General features: G+C 33.7%; 5 protein-coding genes across 5 annotated transcripts in view; 3 read left to right on the forward strand and 2 right to left on the reverse strand.

Moving 5' to 3' along the window:
- LOC106326963 (cucumisin-like) lies at positions 1-2781 on the reverse strand. The gene is made up of 8 exons (XM_013764941.1): positions 2681-2781; positions 2487-2554; positions 2133-2385; positions 1569-2055; positions 1255-1490; positions 1051-1162; positions 766-973; positions 1-674 (listed from the first exon to the last, which is right to left on the reverse strand). The coding sequence occupies exons 1-8, from the start codon at positions 2779-2781 to the stop codon at positions 136-138; spliced, it is 2004 nt and encodes a 667-aa protein (XP_013620395.1). The 3' UTR covers positions 1-135.
- An 8040-nt stretch (positions 2782-10821) lies between these two features.
- On the forward strand, positions 10822-12283 carry LOC106324776 (probable NAD(P)H dehydrogenase (quinone) FQR1-like 3). Its single transcript, XM_013762758.1, has 4 exons — positions 10822-10943; positions 10999-11083; positions 11176-11535; positions 11840-12283. The coding sequence occupies exons 2-4, from the start codon at positions 11058-11060 to the stop codon at positions 12075-12077; spliced, it is 624 nt and encodes a 207-aa protein (XP_013618212.1). The 5' UTR covers positions 10822-10943; positions 10999-11057; the 3' UTR covers positions 12078-12283.
- Positions 12284-13759: 1476 nt separating this feature from the next.
- On the forward strand, positions 13760-16195 carry LOC106325973 (dehydrodolichyl diphosphate synthase 5-like). The gene is made up of 4 exons (XM_013764022.1): positions 13760-14209; positions 15000-15222; positions 15312-15379; positions 15626-16195. The coding sequence occupies exons 1-4, from the start codon at positions 14034-14036 to the stop codon at positions 16068-16070; spliced, it is 912 nt and encodes a 303-aa protein (XP_013619476.1). The 5' UTR covers positions 13760-14033; the 3' UTR covers positions 16071-16195.
- Positions 16196-16593: 398 nt separating this feature from the next.
- On the forward strand, positions 16594-18109 carry LOC106322907 (dehydrodolichyl diphosphate synthase 4-like). The gene is made up of 4 exons (XM_013761061.1): positions 16594-16762; positions 16851-17100; positions 17187-17254; positions 17541-18109. Exons 1-4 carry the CDS (start codon positions 16656-16658, stop codon positions 17983-17985), a joined length of 870 nt encoding a protein of 289 aa, XP_013616515.1. The 5' UTR covers positions 16594-16655; the 3' UTR covers positions 17986-18109.
- Positions 18110-18126: 17 nt separating this feature from the next.
- The window catches only part of LOC106322906 (dehydrodolichyl diphosphate synthase 2-like), a 3920-nt gene continuing 2776 nt past the window's right edge, over positions 18127-19270 (reverse strand). Inside the window, 2 exon segments of the mRNA XM_013761060.1 lie at positions 18127-18729; positions 18732-18822. Of these exon segments, the coding sequence (XP_013616514.1) occupies positions 18370-18729; positions 18732-18822 (451 nt within the window). The 3' untranslated portion in view covers positions 18127-18369.

Consider the following 19270-nt stretch of genomic DNA (forward strand, 5'->3'; position numbering starts at 1 on the left):
ACAACACGGCTAGACATGGAACATTTTTTAACAGAAAAAAAAAAAGACAAATAACAACAACATGGTGGTTTTATTGCAACGGTAGTGATAATCATGATGATAGAAGATCAAATATGTTAAATGCATGTGGCCTCATCAGCCACTAGTATAAATAACAATGGGGCTTCTCACGTTGTGTGTGCCATCAGACCAGACTAGATTAGCAGACGAAGGCAGTTTTGGGTCGAGACCACTGCCTGTAACAGTCACTGTGAAAGCCAGTTTTTCATTCACCGACTTCATAGACAGGACATTAGGTGAAATCTTGACACTGAGCTTAGACCCGTGATTTAAGACAATCTTTGAATTGTATGTAGAGTTGGGGGTGCCAAGGTTGGTAACGGTTCTGTTGAAAGTCACGGTGAAGGGGCTACGTGATCCAGAAAGTTTAGCCGACATTGAAGGATAGTTGAGGTTTCTTGGTAAGGTATTTCCAGTGCAAGTGACAGCTTCACCGGTAATGAGTTTAAGGGTTTTGGAAGTGTAGTTCAAGCCGCAGAGAAAGGCGATGTGGTCTGCTTTGTTCAGTTCATAGCCAAGCCCAGGATTTAGAGCTGCTATTGGGTCGACATGGCCAGCTCCATAAGCGAACTCGGTTGATGCAACCCCAGTTTCAGAAGCATTCATCGACCATGCTGTAAGCGTTAATTAAAAGACACCATACAAGAACAGAGTTATCAGCCAAAAGATTACTTGTGGTACAAGGTGGATCACAATTTTGGTTACCGGTTGTCATGATGGCAGATTGGATCAAGGATGGAGACCAGTCAGGATGAAAAGTCTTGATGTACGCAGCCACGCCAGCAACATGTGGACAAGACATTGAAGTTCCAGAGAGTACAGAGTACTTCACTTGTCTCTGGTCTCCTAAAGATGGTGAACCCAAAGGTGAATACGCAGCGAGAATCTCAACTCCTGGTGCAGTTATATCCGGCTACATTTCAATCAAACATTTTCTGTCAAACCGGTTTTAAAAAGCCAATAAATATTAAAAAAAAAAAGATATGTAACCTTTAGAAGATCAACAGCAAGGGTGTTTGGACCACGAGAAGAGAAGGAAGCAACTTTAGGAGATTTCTGATTAAAGACTGCCTCAGTTTTTAGAACAGTGCCTCGTGGGGACCTGCGGAAAACAAACACATACATATCAGGACAAAGAAGCAGACTCTTAAGAAAATGTAAAACGTATGAAACAGAGAAAAGATATTTTGTTACTTTGTAGAGTTAACGTAAGAGAGGAGAGAAGCAAAGTCATCTTGTGATAGAGCAGATAGAGGACGAGGGCTAATGGAGGCGTAGTTTTTGTAGTCTACATTTATGGTTGCAACAGCTGTTTCCGAAATAGTTGGATATCTGCTCACCAATACTTTTCCCTTGGCCTGAGATCCAAGAGTTCCCTCCACAAGAGGATAATTCTTTCCCTTGAGATCAAAAGCATTCACTGACCTCCCCTGTTAAGACAAAAACAAAGAGTCATATGAAGGGACAGAGAAGATACTATTATCATAGGAATGTTACTTGATACTTACGGAAAGTGTCCTGCCGTTTTGGAGAACAACTTTGGTGAGAAACTCACGGTTGGTTGTGCTGGCTGCGACGGTTAAAATCCATGGCGCTACGCTCACGACCGAGTTTGGATTGGGACCGCTGTTTCCGGCTGAATTCACAGTAAGGATCCCTTTGGCCATAGCGTGAAAAGCCCCGATTGCAATGGGGTCCTTTTCGTACGGGATGGCATTGTCATCCCCAATGGATATGCTAATGACATCGACACCATCTGCTATTGCGTCATCGAATGCAGACAGTATAGATTCTGTGGTACACCCTGTAGTGGTGCAAACTTTGTAAGCAGCGATTCTAGCAGCTGGAACGCCGCCTCTCGCCGTTCCATTACCTATTCCGAAGAAGCTTGTGCCCGTAACTGCGTTTCCAGCAGCTGTAGACGCTGTGTGTGAACCATGGCCTTCGCTGTCCCTGGTGCCTTCGCCTGTGTAGTCTCTTGCTCCGATCAACTTGCTGAAACATTGAAAACAAAGTCATCCTCTTCTTAAAAACAATAGTAATCTTATAAGAGAGACATTAAAGAGAATTACTTGTTGCAAGTGAAGTTTTTGCCGCCTGAACAAACACCTTTCCATTTCTTCGGAGGCGGACCAAATCCTTTGCCCGAGAAGCTCTCAGATTCTGGCCAAACACCAGTGTCGATGACTCCGACAATAGTATCACTCTCTACCGCCAAGTTTCGCTTTGTATTCTTTCCTTCCTTTAACCCCATGAAGGCCCAAGACGCAGTCGTTTGGATTTGTAACTTCTTGCTCCGGAACACCGACACAACTCCCTCCATTTCTATGCAAGACATAAAATTGTTTTAGTCAAGTACCTAACTGATTAACTGAACCTTTATAAACCATTTCAGCATAAGTGTCTCTCGATTGAAGATCACTCACCGGCTACTTGTTCTCGTTCTGACTCGGTGAGTCGGGCAGCGAACCCATTAAAACTCCTCTTATAACTTCTCACCAAACGACCTTCCATCGAACTAGAGTATATATATATGTGTGTGTATTACTTGTTAGAATCCTCTCAACGTGGGCTAGTTATAACTAATTTACGAATAGAGAGTGATTTAATTTAATCGCACCTTTCTCCAGTGACTTCTTGAAGAATACTTAAGTGATTCGACATTGGTGTGTAATCCGGTCGAGACGGAAGTGAACCCATGTAAACAACGTACACCTTCATCGAATATTATCATCATTATCTTCGACATGTATAATAAAACGTGATTGGTAGAAATAAAATTTATTATTAACTGTTATAAAAACTAATATACCTGTTTATCTTGACGATCATCTGTGACTGCTGAGACTAAACCGAGTAAGAAGACAACTACACATGGCACCAGACAAAAGGAAGATGCTCGCATCTTTTTCTTATGCAATGAATTATATGTTAATCTAGTTTTTCAATTTCAATGGAGATTAACATAAAATGATGTATGAGTAGTAGAATTTATACTTAAACAGTGCAATGAAACAAATCCTAATTAAATCCCGTTGATTCGGTTTCCTTATAATGAACCTATACCATATATTTATGATATTTTTCCCAAATGGCATCATTGTATGTTGACCAAAATGATTCTCGATCGTTAATTTAAGGAAACATATCTATTATTATATTATTTTTTGAAACTTCTATTATTATATTTTGTTACATCTAGTTTGATGTTTGAACTCATTTTTGTAGAATTTTCCTGAATAATTAAGAAATATATATATATTATATTACAGGTATATTATAGTTAAAGTGCGGGTTAAATCAACTTAATGATCCATATGTTTTAAATAGTCTCAAACAATCCATGAATATCTAACTTGTCGGTATAAGTTACCTTATTAATTTAGTAAATAATTAGATTATAATGTGTTTATTTTAATTAGTTTCAAATATTTAGTTGTATTCAAGATTTTAAAATAATTTAATTAAGCAGATAAGAGGACATATATCTTACTTAGTATAGACGTATTTGTAATTTTATTACAACCAAATCTATAAAATGAAATATATATTCTTAGTATCTATATTATTTATATTAAAGTACCAATATGAACTAACTCTTAAATTATATCTTAATTACATCTAATTTCATTAGAAACTAACTAATCTTATTTTTTAGAATTAATTAGTCTTAACAAAATCTTTTTAAAAAATACAATCAATTCATTTTATTTATGGTCAATCTTAATCATTGTTTCAAATGTCAATATATCTTAACAATTTAAATACTTATGTACATAAATAATATAAAACTGTCATAAAATAAAGGGAATTTGCCAAAAATGACTCAAAACTTGATTTTGAATACAAAAGTGTACCCCAAATTTAATCAAATGCAAAAGTAACTCAAAAGTTTAGTGAAATTATAACAGCCCCCTTATGAATAAACAAAAAACTTGTATTCAATTTTACCATTATAACCCTCCGTTAGAGAAGACTTCTTTGTAAGTCTTCTCTACGATGACTTCTTTGTAAGTCTTCTTGTTCAGTAGATCCTAAAAATAATTTTATAATTTTATAAAAAATATTTTGATGGGTAAAAATTGAAATCATGTAATAATAAACATTTTTCAATGATGTAAATTTATTTCATCTGAAATTAAATTATTTTCAACATATATGAGTGAATATATATTGGTTCATGAGTCATTGGTTTAGGGTTTGGTAACATATGTTATAGTATTGTATGTTTCTTTAGGGTTAGATTCTGAAATCTTACCTTCATTTTTTTTCTTTTTCAAATTGACCCATATATATTTAGTAACTATCTAATAACTTGATTTAAACACTTTCTAAGTTTTTTTTAAGTTTAAAAAAGTGTTTTTGCATAGTTAATTGATTTTAGGGTCTGGAAGACTCACATAAGACTTAAAAAAAGTCTTCAGACACATTCTGCCTAAATTTTAGTAGAATTTATGGTTTCTGCCTAAATTTTGGAATAATTTAGGTTTCCCGCCTAAATCAAAGTCTTCAATAAGTTTTCTATGAGTCTTCCATAAGTCTTCCAGGATTATTCCAGAAGTTTTCCAGAGAAAGTCTTCTCATGGATTAGATCTTAAAAATAATTTAAAATTTTTATAAAAAATATTTTCATGGGTTAAAATTTGAAATCATGTAATAATAAACATTTTTCAATGATGTCAATTTTATTATCTGAAATTGAATTATTTTCAACATAGATAAGTGAATGTAGATTGGTTCATGAGTCATTGGTTTAGGGTTTGGTAACAAATGTTGGTATTGTTGGTATCTTTAGGGTTAGATTTGAAATCTTATCTTCATTTTTTTTCCTTTTTCAAATTGACCTATATAAATTTAGTAACTATCTAATAATTTGATTTAAACACTTTCTAAGTTTTTTTAAGTTTAAAAAGGTTTTTTTTTTGCATATTTATTTGATTTTAGGGTCTAGAAGACTCACAGAAAACTTAAAAAGAAGTCTTCCGACACATCCTGCCTAAATTTAAGTAAAATTAGGGTTTCCGCCTAAATTTTGGAATAATTTAGGTTTCCTGCCTAAATCAAAGTCTTCCATAAGTCTTCCATGAGTCTTACATAAGTCTTCCATGAGTCTTCCATAAGTCTTCCAGAAATCTTCTGGGTCGAAAATATTTAAACTAATTAATTGGAATTTTTGTCTCCATATATAAAGAAAATTTACACATTCTCTTTCTTCCTCTCAAATGATTGCAACAAAAATGTAATGTTTCTCACTCTAAAACTCTCCAACCTCTCTCTAATCTCTTTGAACATCAAAACACCAAACTTTATATTCATTTCTCACTTTTTCTTATGTCTTCTCACTAATTTATCTTCTTTTTACAGGTTTTTTATTACATGATTCTCATCTTTCACTCTTTCAAAAGTATATCTCTAAATTTTGGATATGAATTTATGTGTGTGTTTATATGTTAGATTCTAAAAAGCTATAGATTCAACATAGTGTGACTGTTTTGTTTATTTTGTAAGCATAAAACTTTCATTTTTGAAGTTTTCTCTGTTTTGAAGTCATTTGAATATTTTTGAATTTGCAGGTTTTTCCAGATCTGAGAGACTTTGGAAGACTTCTCAGAAGACTCTCGGAAGACCTTCTAAGAAGACTTCTTAAAAGCCTTCTTAGAAGGTCTTCCAATGCATTTTATGCTAGAAGACTTCCCACGAAGTCTTGAGGAAGTCTTCCGAAGTCTTCTGCCTAAAGTGGTATAAATTTTGGATATGTATTTTGGGTGTTTTATATATTAGATTCTAAAAAATTATAGATCACCTAATGTGATTGTTTTGTTTATTATCTAAAAATTTATTTTTGAAGTTTTCTATATTTTGAAATCATTTGAATGCTTTTGAATATGCAGATTTTTCAGATCTGAAACAGATTTTGGAAGACTTCTGGGATAATTCTTGGAAGACTCTCAGAAGACTTCTTGGAAAATTTTCTAATGTATTTTATGCTAGAAGACTTCCTACAAAGTCTTCAGAAAGTCTTCTAAAGTCTTCTGCCCAAAGTGGTACAAATAGATGATGTGAAATGGAGTTCAGGCTTATCTATGTTGAGGAATAATATCTAACTGTGTAACAATTTTGTTTATGGTCTTTTTATGATTTGTATGTGTAATATTTTAGTTGTGAATTATTTTGTAAACTTTAAGAGATGTTAATCAAAAGAATGGTAAATATTTTCATGTTTTGTCAAAAGTACTTGACTTCATTAAAGTTATTGATGTAACATAACAAAAAATATTTTAATCATTCTACCCACATATAACAAAACACAACAACATAAAAACTTAGTAAAATTTGCTAAAACTAAAAGATAAGACTTCTCAAGAAACCTTAGTCAAATTCACAAAAGATCAAAATTAAATTTTAATTGAAAGTTGAAATTTTAAATCTCATAGAAGTTAAAAATTGCATCTTATAAGGAAAACAACACAAACACAGAACATCAACTTAATAAAACAAAATCATTGGAGAAGACTTCTTATGAAGTCTTCAACAAGTCTTCTATTAGGAAGACTTACAGAAGACTTCTCCGTTTAGTTAAAAACATTATTAAACATCAATGTTTGTAACTTCATAATTATCACCAATTAAGTTATAAATTCGACTCAGTAGTCAAAATATTGACTAATAAACATGAATTAGCAAGACGATATTAAAATATTGACTAATAAACATGAATTAGCAAGAAGATATTAAAAATTCATTTTAATTTTGGATAAATTTGAAGTTTAATAAAGATTTACGTAGAAGACTTCTTTTGAAGTCATCCACGGAAGACTTCAAAAGAAGTCTACTCTGTGCAGACTTCAAAAGAAATCTTCTATTTAGGTCATTTTTGCAATTGCAAATTTACGAAGGAAGACTTTTTAAGAAGTCTACTCTACATAAGACATTTTTGGAAGTCTTCCTTTGTAAATATTGGCTTACTTTTGAAATTGAAATTTTTTTGAAATTTCCACAGAAGACTTCTTTACTTTTGAATTTGACCGAAGTTAGTCAGAATTTTGACTTTTTGTAGAAGACTTCTAGGGAGGTCTACCTGGAGAATACTTCAAAAGAATTCTTCTCTAAGTCTTCCAGAAGTCTTCTCAATGTCGCAAGAAGTCTGCTGGGTTACTTTTGCAATTGACTATATTTAACTTTTCGAGAGAATATCGGATGACTTCTCTAGAAGTCTTCTCTCGCGGGAAAATGTTTGACCAAAACCCAGAATTAAACTCGAGAAGTCTTCTTTTAGAAGTCTTCTCATTGATATTAAATGTTTTACTATTATTTTTCAATTGCAAAAGTAACCCACACAGACATCTTCCGGCATTGAGAAGACTTAGGGAAGACTTTCAGAAGACTTCTATAGAAGTTTTCTACAAAAAGTCAAATTTCTAACCAACTTCGGCCAAATTTAAAAGTAACATGTTTATCCGAGAAGACTTCTAAAGAAGTCTTCTCTGGGAATTTCGAAATTTTTTGTTTACAAAAGAAGTTAGAAGACTTCTAGGGAAGTCTTCTGTTAAAAACACACAAAAGGTCAATTGCAAAACTAACATATGCATTGACCAGAAGACTTCTTTCTCGATGAAGAAGAAGTTTTCTTCGTCGAACAGATCTAAAAAATAAAATGTAGTTTGCGATTTCATACCTTGAACTCGTGAGATGACTTGAGTGGTTTCTTCAATCACCCAGAACTTCACCACAACAGCTACATACTCGTTAATCACCAAGAATCGTGAGCTTATGAACCTTACATAATCAAAATCTTCAGTTTTTTTTAATGAATTTTGAGAGAAAGTGTAAGATATGTGGTTTGTGTGGATAGGAAATGAGAAAGGATGAGAAAAAAAATCGAAACTTTACGGTATTAACACTCTCAAATTGGTAGTTCATGGTGGTTGAGGTATTGATGTCAATGGTAAAGTTGTAAATATTTGGTGAAAATGAGGATGGTAAGGTAAAAGCCTTATTTTTTCAAAAAAAAAAAGTGATAGCATTTTCGTGAATAACTAAAACTTCTAAGGTGAATAAGACAAAACAAAGTTTCAAAAAAAACATATGTTATTTTTGTGTTTGATTTGAAATTTTGAGTCATTTTTGAAAGAACTTCTAAAATAAATAACAATTCAAATAATTATTTACTTATTGTATTACTAACAATTTCATATGCCCTAAAAGTTTGAAGATATATACAAACAACATTCAATACTGTTAATAATGAGTATATAATAAAATAATAATATTCAACACAAATAATAATCTAATGCTAATATCAAAATATTTCTGTACAATAACCATATACCGTATATTTTTAATTTTTTTTTAAAATACATGTATGGATGTGCGGGTCAAAATCTATTTATCATTAAAGAAATATAACTGCATGCAAGATATTTTTTTTTAATGATGTATTTCCTCGAAAGCAATTATAAACAAGTTATATTAAAAATTATTATTTAATACGATTTATTTATTTTTATAAAATTATTTTTCGTACGATATCATATGGGTTCAGTACCTAGTATTAATAGTTTGGACTTTGGAGTCTTTTCCTGTACTTATATGTATTGCCATTTGACATTCATTTTTGGTACTTGTAGATATTTATACATATTTCATTTAGAGAGATTATCTCAAATAATTTTGAAACAAGTTTTTGTTCTCAAACTAATTTATAGCATCAAAATAATCAAATTAGGTTTTATTAAAGAGGTAAATGATAATTATATCATTTTCCTACGGATTTATAAAAATAAATAAATAATTAAATAAAACATTTTAAGTTCTAAAACAATTTGAATTTGAATTTTTGTTTTTTTTTTTTGAATTCTTCACAATTTTTTGAGAAACATTTTTTCTTTAAAAGGAGTTTATGAAGAGCTACATGATATCTTTCCAAATTTGAGTTATATGCATATTTAGAAAGATATTGATAAATATGTATATATATTCATAAAACTTAGGAATTTGTTTTTATAAATATGTACTTTTTTGTCTTCTATAAATATGTACTTAAATATCCATTCTTAAATGTGTATTTAAGAAGATTTTTATGAATATATATATATATATATACATGTCCCAGCCACTCACATCTAATAGATTTTGCTAGGCCAGAAATTGGATCATTACTATTCTCCTTATTAACGAAGAGTTTGTTCCCAAATTCATCTCCCAAACCGGTATCTATGTCATCAAAATGCACTTATCTTTTCAGGCACATATCGAGAGAGAATTCCAGAGTTAAATGTGTTTGAGTTGGAGTAGTCAAATGATGGATAACCTATCGGGAATTGATCTATGATATCGTGTGAGTGAGGTAACAACACGAAGAAAGGTCATATGGTTATTGCAGAGTTATTAAACAAATCTTTCATGCATCTGAAAAATTAGAGCACCGGCGTCACATGGGATGGGACCCACATGTTGAGTGAACAGGTGTATGAGGTCCATTAGTTGTGGGAGAGGGCGTTACAAGTGATATTAGAGCCAAACTCATATGAGCGTGAAGTCATTTGTGAATTCACAATATATGGTTTACGATACACTACGTTCGGGGAGAGGGGGTGATTGTAAGTAACATCTTAATTTATGGTATGGTAGTATATGTTAAAAGGTTTATAACAATTGATTGGATATATATATATATATATATATATATATATATCACCAAAATACACTTATATTTTTGAGTACTCATCAAGAAAGAACTACAAAGTTAAGTGTATTTGATGTGGAGTAGTCAAAAGATGAGTAACATATCAAGAAGTGATTCACGGTATGGTGCTAGTGAAGACAAAACAAATCTTTTGAGCCTCCAAAAAAATTAATGCACTGCCTATCACAGAATATGGCCCACAAGCCCAGTGAGCAAGCATAAGAAACCCTTCGGTAATGAACGGTTAGAGCGCTATAATATTCATTTTACTTAATTTGAATTATATATATGTAATAATATATTTTTGAATATGTATAACATCTTCATAAGTTTTAGGCAGACCATCCTCAACTAATATCTAAATTTTATAAAGATATCAACATATTTAAAATATATTTGTAAATTTTAGAAATTTGCAAATATTAAGTAATGTTTTCTTAAATATACATATAAAACAAATTCAAGAAGATGCCATACGCATTTAGGAAGACCTTTTAAATATGCATATAAGTTATATTCAAAAAAAAAATTAATTGCACGTTTATGAAGGCATTTTTGAATTCAGCAAAAATATAGATTCAGAAAATATCATAAACATTATCTTCCTAAAAATTTTAAATAATTTGTTTCTCAAAAGAAAATTTAAAAAAGAAATTGACAGAAAGAAAAAATTGTCAATATTTTTTTTTATATAATTAATTAAAATTATAAACAAAGATAAAATATCATTGTTCTTTTTACCATTAATAAAGGCTAATTTGTGATTTTTGTCATTAGAAGCTATCTAAGAAACAAAAATTTTAAATGAATTATTTAAGAACTACTTAAGAGATTTGCCTTTCATTTATATATTTTATTAATTTTTTACAAATTTATTAAATGCGTTAGTGTTATTAACTTATTATAAAATGATTATGTAATTATCCTCTTCTTAAATTATTCATTTACTTGACAACTGTTCTTAAATATATGATTAATTTTATTAATCACGAGGTACGTTCAGCGTTTGTCTGAACTCATTTCTTATTTAATTGGGCTTGAAGATCAGCCCATGTGATCGACTAAAAATGGTCGGTCAAAACTCTAGCCATGTTATCATCATCATCTTCACCAAACTTGAACACATTCATAACTTCATATGTTCCTGATCATTCCCGAAGCTAATTCCTCTCCTCCTTGGCTTGGCTCTTCGAAAAAGGTTAGTTATTTTCTTAGAACTTGTTATATTCGAGTCTGATTCTAATTTGTAACAGATCGTGGAAGTCTTCGTCTGAGTGACAAGAATCCTAGTTTGTGCCCGAAGCTTCAAGCTATGGCTGTCACCAAGATTTATATAGTGTGAGTCTTGATTCAATCTGTTCAGTCAAGATTCTGTACCGGTTATCATACCGGTTTGGTTTTAACGATCCGGTTCTCTGTTTTCCTCGTAGGTACTATTCGTTGCACGGCCACGTGGAGACAATGGCAAGAGAGGTACTCAGAGGAGCGAACGAAGTTCCAGACGTGGAGGCAACTCTCTGGCAAATACCAGAGACGTTACCTGAGAAGATACTTGAGAAAGTGCAGGCTGCTCCAAGACCGGACGATGTGCCGGAGATTCAAGGGGAGCAGCTTGGTGAAGCCGATGGGTTCATGTTCGGTTTCCCTTCCAGGTTTGGAGTGATGGCGTCACAGGTCATGACGTTCTTTGACAACACAAGTGATCTCTGGACTTCACAGGCTCTCGCTGGGAAACCTGCCGGGATCTTCTGGAGTACGGGGTTCCACGGTGGAGGTCAAGAACTCACTGCGTAAGAACATAGTCATGAGTAGCACATAAGCAATGTTAGTAGAACATAGTAGCTAAGCCAATGCCGTCTCAAATTATTTTTAGGCCCAGAAAAATACTAACGGTTTATTTAACAAAATAATGATGTAGCTTTGTATCTTTTGAAGTTATAATCATTAAACTTAGAAGTATATATCTGAAAAATTAAAAGTTTAGATCCCAATTTCTACATTATTTTTAAAATATTCTAAATTTTTTTTCGGATTCTGTTCGACCGCACGTGCTAAAACAGCTTTGAGCTAAGTGATTGGTTTTGTTGTGTGTAGATTGACGGCAGTGACGAAACTGGCTCATCATGGCATGATATTTGTACCGTTAGGGTACACGTTTGGTAAAGGTATGTATGAGATGGGAGAGGTGAAAGGTGGTTCGCCGTATGGATCAGGGACTTATGCAGCTGATGGGTCGCGCGAGCCGACTGAGCTGGAGATTGAGCAGGCAAATTACCATGGTAAGTACTTTGCAGGAATAGCCAAGAAACTCAAGAAGCGGTCTCCTGTCTAGAACGGTATTACTCTGTGTTTTGCTGTACTAATCAATCTGTAAATGTAAAGGAGAAGACGTGAATAAGATCAACATATACAATACAGAGGAAACATGTGTAAGCTAATGATCAACAAATCTTATCTCCCATAGCTTATAGTTGTCAACTGAGAAACTATTGATCATGTAAAGCATTACCACTTTGATATCAATATACACAATACCTATTTCTCCTCTACGTCATTGTGATCTTGCCTTGATATCAATTCTGCTTTGTTTTGTCATCTTCCTCTTCGCTCTCTTTACGTATTCACCACAATGGTACACTTTGTAACCCCACCCGCAACACCTCAGCTTCATTCAGATTAAGTGCAACTTATGAGAAAGAAAAATGATAAACTGATGAATGTGTAAGAACAAAAGTTAGAAAGGGTCTCTAGACTAACCAACAGCAAGAGTGGTAGGTACTTCTCTGATTATATGGAGTTAATGCTCTCTATCTTCAGCTTCACTGATGTCAGCTACAAAAATACCTGAGATAGCTTCAAGTCAACTTAGATAAGAAGAAGAATCTCAAGAAACAAGTGAAGTCATTATGAGCTAAAACAGTTAAGTGGAGATGAACCCTAACTCAGTGATCATCTGAATACCCAAAAAAAAAACACAAAGCCTAACTCTTATGCCATAAGAACTAACCACTAGTGTGACCAAAGAGAATCAGGCTACAGAATCTGAAAGTGATTTCACTTCAAACAAGACGGAACCTTCAAGTATATACTCTTACATGCAGACCAAAAAGGGGAGAATAAGAGGGGGGTTTCACCGACAAAGAATCAACTTTAAAACAATTGAAATATATTTTTTTCTGCTATAAAATGAAGAAAAACAACCTTTTAGTTTCGGTTCCATGTTCAGTGTTACTTCTATTTTGATAAATTCAGTTATATTTAATACACACACCATTGTCGTTGCTGTTGAATGACATCTTTATAAAGAAAGAAAAAAATGTCTTTGAATTCTAGAGGTGCAAGCAAGAAGTAATAACTATACTTTTTAAAATATCAACATTTTAAAGCAATATATAGTTACACTGATTGAATTAATTGTTTTGCCGTCCTTATACTTATACGTACTGATTATATCTAAATCAGTACTGACTATTACATGTGTTTTTCTATATGAGAACTCCAAACACGAGTTTTTTCAATAAAAAGCAAGTGCAAAAATAATCGTCAACGCCAAATTTTAGCAAAAAAAAAAATTAATAATAATCGTCAACAGCCTTTTACGGTTTTTGGGCCGTATTATTGGAACATCGTGCTGGTGTGCGTTTCAATTTCCAACTAACCTTGAGTGATTGCCTAAACATCCCCTCTACTAAAAGTCTAAAAACAAGGGTACTCGTTGATTAGTTTTATATTTAATTTTTATTAAGTTGGGAAGAAAAAAATTCATCTACAAATTTTGCATATATATAAAAAAAAATGTTTTAGAATGTATATTTAGTTTGTTGGTATTTTTAATGGTTTTTCTTTGTAACATAGCATTTATTATTGTAATTTAAAAAAATGTTGAGATACTTTATTTTCAACCTTTTCGTAATTATAAATGTTGGCACGGCTCTGTAAACATGCAAACAAAATGTGAGAGTGTGGCTATATCTATACGAATCATATCTTTTATTTTTCCTGACGAATGTAAAATGTTAACATTATACTTTTTATAAAACATTTTACTTTCCCTAGTTTGTAGATACAACTGGGATGCCAATTCTTTTAATAATCACGTGAGAAACCATTTAGCAATTTTCAAGTGTTGTAGGATCTTATTAAACCTTAAATACGTATGACCTGTCTTTGTGTAGAAAAGCGAGGGAGCGAGAGAGAGAAAGTGTTACATTGATCATGAGCGTCTTTGAACGCGAAGCTCTTTAAGTACATATAGTCGAGTGCTTCAATTCGGAAAAAAGGAAAAGAAATGGAACAAATGGTGTATATAGTCTCTGTTGTTTTCACTTGTCTTGCTCTACTTATCATCCCGGTTATCATCGTAACTCGGCGTCTTAGTGTTCGTCTCTCCTTCAAAAACATCCTCAGATTCATTAAACTCGTAGCTTCTCAACTTGATGATGAGGAAGAGAATAACGAGAAAAGGTACGTCTCCATTTGTTAATCATTAGTTTGTACGTGTTAAGAGCTCCTTATCCAGTTTATTTTAAGGTAAATTAAACAGTCTCCTTAAGTCTGACCTGAAAATATTCAACTAACCATGGATTCCACAACCACGCCTGTAATTTAGAGTAGCAAATTATATATGTTCTCAGCCAACCTAATTAAGAAAACTATTTGATTTATCCAATATACTTCGAGTTTTCGTCTTACTGTAGGGCGTGAGTCCATATTGATAGAACCATATTCGTGGTTATTTGTCTTTCAAATCAATGCCGACACTTCTTGCTCTAATATAATCCCTCACATTTCAAGTTGCATTTTTAACATTCCACAGTCCACACATTCTGAAAATATCATATCTAACCTCTCTCTATTATGTGAATTCATCAAACGTAACTGAAGTTGTATGTTTTACTTTTAGTTTAGCAACAACAAAATTGAACGTTTTAGTACATTTTTTGAATATCATATTTAACCACTCTATATTAATTGAATTCATCAAACATAATTGAAGTTTACATTTTATTGAGTTGATATAAATGAAAAAAAAAACATAAACATTGACTCTACATAGAAAACTGAAATAAATAAATAGTACATCTTTGTGAAACAAAACAAAAACCTAAAACATGCAATTTGAAAGAACCCTAATAAACGGAGAAATGTTTTATGGATAAGCGGGTCTCAAGTTGGATCTCGAATATTCTAGCAGAATTGCATGTTTGTTATACGAAGGCCTCAAAATTTTGCTTGTTCTTTAACTATTTTGTAGTGGTACAATAGGAGAGGAAGATAAACGCCGGAGACTGCCAAAGCACGTGGCGATTATATTGGACGGGAACAGACGCTGGGCGGAGAAACGAGGTCTCGGTACATCGGAAGGCCACCAGGCCGGAGCGAGGAGGCTTATAGAGAATGCTAAGGACTGTTTCGCTATGGGGATAAACACTGTCTCACTCTTTGCTTTCTCCACCGAAAATTGGGCAAGACCTGAGGTGATGATGATAATGAAAGATAAATTTGTGAAAAAATTACAAGAGCTTTTCTTACATTTCGTTTTAACTCGTTTTTTTTCTTTGACCAGGATGAAGTTAACGGCCTGATGGCCCTGTTTGAGAAACATTTGAGGTCTGAGATGGCTTTCTTCCGAAGGTACACAACATCTTGTTTTAACCCCTCTCTAAAAGCAAGTTGTAGAGTTTTTGTTTTCTATTATATAAGGAAACTCAAAACTAAAATAGTTTTCTAAAACATACTATAAAAAGGTTAAAGAAGGAAACTAGTTCTATATAAGAAAACACATCCTTCAACAAACAAACAAGAAAAAGAATGAGACTATGAAAATTTTATTTTTCAAAAACCCTAGCAGAAACTGTTGTCATTCTCTTATATATTCAGTGATAAAATCAAGATCTCGGTGATTGGAAACCGGACGAAAATCTCCCAATCGCTTCTAGGTTTGATAACAGAAGCAGAGGAAGCTACAAAGAACTACGAAGAGAAGCATCTCATTATAGCAATAGACTATAGTGGAAGATTTGATATTTTACAAGCGTGCAAAAGTCTTGCAGAAAAGGCGAAAAACGGGCTGATCCAAGTAGAGGACATTGACGAGGATGTGATGGAGAAAGAGTTGATGACAAACTGTAGTGAGTTCCCAAACCCTGACCTATTGATTAGAACGAGCGGAGAGCAAAGGATCAGTAACTTCTTCTTATGGCAATCTGCTTACACTGAGCTCTACTTTCCTAACGTTCTATGGCCTGACTTCGGCGAGTCTGAGTATCTTGAGGCCTTGACTTGGTATCAGCAAAGGCAGAGGCGATTCGGTCTACGAGTTTAGAGTTTCAATTTCATGTCTTACAAATAAATTGTTTCAAGTATACTAGTGGTCCGGTTGTTTCAAACCTATACTTTGCGTTTGTTTTTGTACGTTTACTAATTATAACCTACCATTTCACAGTGATTTATTATTTTTATTTAAAATTTATGAAAAACATTAAATATATAATTTTACAACCGACAATTTATATGCTATTTTAAAAATACTATTTTGAACTATCATGATTTAAGCATGCGGCCCGTTTTACTAGATGGGGGCAGTATGGTTTTGAATGGTAGATAACACAATTTATTAAGAAACTGACAATTTCATTGATTGAGCAATACTTAATTCAAAGAGACAGAACTAATCATTTTACTTGGTTGTTTCACATAATCGGAAAAAGAACGTAGTCTATCAATGCTTTAGTATTGTTTAGTTGAATAGTAAATTAAATCACTTTTCGAGGTGGTTTATAAAAATGTGAGAGAAACAACCAGAGCCAGTCATTTAGAACTTAATCTTAAGATGATATTTACATATTATATAGTCTAGAAACAACTAGTATTTGCTACAAACACACACTTACTCTTCACACACACTAAGATGTTGTCTCTGCTCTGTTGCTTTCTGTCTCTCCTCTCTTTTCTTGTACATTCTTGTCTCCGACTATGGACTCAAGCTAAAAAATCTCTGAAAGATGAAAAGGAAATGTAAAATACTGTTTTTCGATAAAACGTGCCGACATTTCCCACTAATATTTTCATCTAACCTATCTTTGTTCTTTTTGTTTTCTTGTAGTGACGAGGGAACTTATGTGGCTGGAGAGGAGGGGACACCTAAAGGGCTTCTGAGAGAGCTAATGCCGAGGCACGTAGCAGTGATAATGGATGGAAACCGGAGATGGGCCGAACGGGCTGGATTGCTGACGTCACAAGGCCATGAAGCCGGAGCCAAACGGCTGATAGAGTTCTCTGAGCTCTGCTTCAAACTAGGGATAGAAACAGTGTCAGCGTTTGCTTTCTCCACTGAGAATTGGGGAAGACACAAGGTGAGATGATTTCATACATACAGATTGTTTTGGTTTGTCCTAAAGTACTTCAACTTCATTCTCTCTTAAACAACTTAACCACTCAGATCGAAGTTAAATGCTTGATGTCTTTGTTCCAACGATACCTCAAGTCAAAGATCCAATTTTTCCAAAGGTATGTTATACAATGACTAAGCATATTACATATTTGATTATAAAAGTCACTTAAATCTCGGTGCACTAATAAATAAATAAAAAATATTGGGTATATAAATATGAATATTGTTTGTAAATTACTTATTCACATAATCAATAAATAACCTTTAACACCAATATTTGCATCAATCAAGTTTTGTTCTATAATTTTTTTATTGTTTTCTTCTAGTTTAGTTCGCAAATATTCTTAAACAGTAAAGCTTCCCATCAGCTCATTTTCTTACCAAGAATCTTGATTGTTATAGTGAGGAAATAAGAGTTTCTGTTATTGGAAATCTTGAAAAGATCCCGGAATCTCTCCTCGGAACAATCAAAGAGACAGAGCAAGCTACGAAGAGGTACAAGAAGAAGCATCTCATCTTGGCCATAGATTACAGCGGGAGATCTGATATCTTGCACGCTTGCAAGAGCATTGTGAAGAAATCACAACAAGGTTTGATCCGAGGGGAAGACGTGGACGAGACGTTATTCGAGAGAGAGCTTCTGACAAAGTGTACTGAGTTCCCAAGTCCAGATCTCTTGATTAGGACAAGTGGGGAACAGAGGATTAGTAACTTCTTATTGTGGCAGCTCGCTTATACCGAGCTCTTCTTCTCACCGGTCCTTTGGCCTGACTTTGACAAGGATAGGGTTATAGAGGCCTTGGTTTCGTATCAACGCAGGGAAAGACGATTTGGCTGTCGGATTTGATCACATCTGATCCTATGTTATGTCTCTCTGTTCTGTTTTTCTTTGTGTACTATGTTGTGTTCATCTGATTTTTCCTATCAAATTACTCTGTTTTAGCATCAGTTGTTATTGAAAATGATATCTTGTAAAACAAGAAACCAGTGACGTTGGTTCGCAAAGTCTATTGTTATTTGTTAGTTACATCGATTGCTGGTGTTCAGAAAAAAAATTACATCGATCGCTTGTAACACAAGAAACTGTAATATCTCAAAAAAGCCTAACTCTTAGACCATCTTCATCCCCGCTATGGAGTAAAGATGGAAATGCCCTTAGCGTATAATATGTCCATTTATTATACATCATATGCAGTTTTTGTTACAGTAATTTGTTCGTTTCAAAAGAAACTCAAGATTTTCGACCACCAAAGCGTCGCTGTCTCTGCTGAAACGACATCAAGGCTTCGATAAAACCGCTTCTCCCAAAATCAGGCCAGAGTTCTTGAGCAAAGAAGAGCTCAGTATAAGCCAATTGCCACAACAAGAAGTTACTCACTCTTAGCTCACCACTCGTTCTTATCAGCAAATCCGGATAAGGAAACTCAGTACAGTTAGTCTCCAGTTCTTGCTCGATGAGTCTCTCGTCTATCTCCTCAACTTCGATCTCACCGTCTTTCATCCTCTGCGCAATGCCTCTACACGCTTGTAAAACATCGTATTTACCGCTGTAACCAACGGCTACTATTAGCTGAAGCCTCGTGTTGTTCTTTAATTTGTAACTTCCTCAACTTCGTTTATCACTTTTAGAAGAGATTTTGGAAGTTTCGATGAATCTCCAATAATAGATATACGAACATTGTTCCTACACATGACGTTTTAGAATTAGGCATGAAAATTTAAAAAAGATCCTGAGCGAAGCTCAAAGTTCGAATGTCCTCCAGAGTTTAAGGCCATGTTCGTTTGGAGGTCGCTAGCGTCGGCAACCAACCTGAGTGTCTAAACGTTGTTCGTTTACCGGTCGCACGTTCAGCGACTGATCGCAGCGACCAGACGCTAGCGACCCGCGATTAAAAATTTTGATCGCCGAGAAATTCAGCGTTTGCGACCAGAACATGCGATTAGAAAAAAAAAACTCTAAATACAAAAACACCCTCAATCTATTTTCAAAATTACAAAACAATACCATTAACCGAAATCCTAAAATAATTTCTCACGCCTCAACTCTCTCTCTCTCTTAGCCATCTCTCACGCCTCTCTTCTCTCTCTCTCTCTCTCTCTCTCTCTTTCTCTCTCTCTCTCTCTCTCTTCAC

The sequence above is a fragment of the Brassica oleracea genome, chromosome C2, assembly GCF_000695525.1.
Source record: "Brassica oleracea var. oleracea cultivar TO1000 chromosome C2, BOL, whole genome shotgun sequence".
Taxonomy (NCBI): Eukaryota; Viridiplantae; Streptophyta; class Magnoliopsida; order Brassicales; family Brassicaceae; genus Brassica; species Brassica oleracea.

Bases quoted from the DNA above. Each gene is read 5' to 3' on its own strand.
- LOC106325973 (XM_013764022.1), top strand. From the start codon at position 14,034: ATGGAACAAATGGTGTATATAGTCTCTGTTGTTTTCACTTGTCTTGCT. The intron at 15,223-15,311 runs GTGATGATGATA...TTCTTTGACCAG, and splicing joins AAAATTGGGCAAGACCTGAG to GATGAAGTTAACGGCCTGAT. The intron at 15,380-15,625 runs GTACACAACATC...TTATATATTCAG, and splicing joins GAGATGGCTTTCTTCCGAAG to TGATAAAATCAAGATCTCGG.
- LOC106322907 (XM_013761061.1), top strand. From the start codon at position 16,656: ATGTTGTCTCTGCTCTGTTGCTTTCTGTCTCTCCTCTCTTTTCTTGTA. The intron at 16,763-16,850 runs GTAAAATACTGT...GTTTTCTTGTAG, and splicing joins CTGAAAGATGAAAAGGAAAT to TGACGAGGGAACTTATGTGG. The intron at 17,255-17,540 runs GTATGTTATACA...TGATTGTTATAG, and splicing joins AAGATCCAATTTTTCCAAAG to TGAGGAAATAAGAGTTTCTG.
- LOC106326963 (XM_013764941.1), bottom strand. From the start codon at position 2,781: ATGAAGGTGTACGTTGTTTACATGGGTTCACTTCCGTCTCGACCGGAT. The intron at 1,491-1,568 runs GTAAGTATCAAG...TTGTCTTAACAG, and splicing joins AAAACGGCAGGACACTTTCC to GGGAGGTCAGTGAATGCTTT. The intron at 974-1,050 runs GTTACATATCTT...ATTGAAATGTAG, and splicing joins TTGCTGTTGATCTTCTAAAG to CCGGATATAACTGCACCAGG.
- LOC106324776 (XM_013762758.1), top strand. From the start codon at position 11,058: ATGGCTGTCACCAAGATTTATATAGT. The intron at 11,084-11,175 runs GTGAGTCTTGAT...TTTTCCTCGTAG, and splicing joins GTCACCAAGATTTATATAGT to GTACTATTCGTTGCACGGCC. The intron at 11,536-11,839 runs GTAAGAACATAG...TGTTGTGTGTAG, and splicing joins GGAGGTCAAGAACTCACTGC to ATTGACGGCAGTGACGAAAC.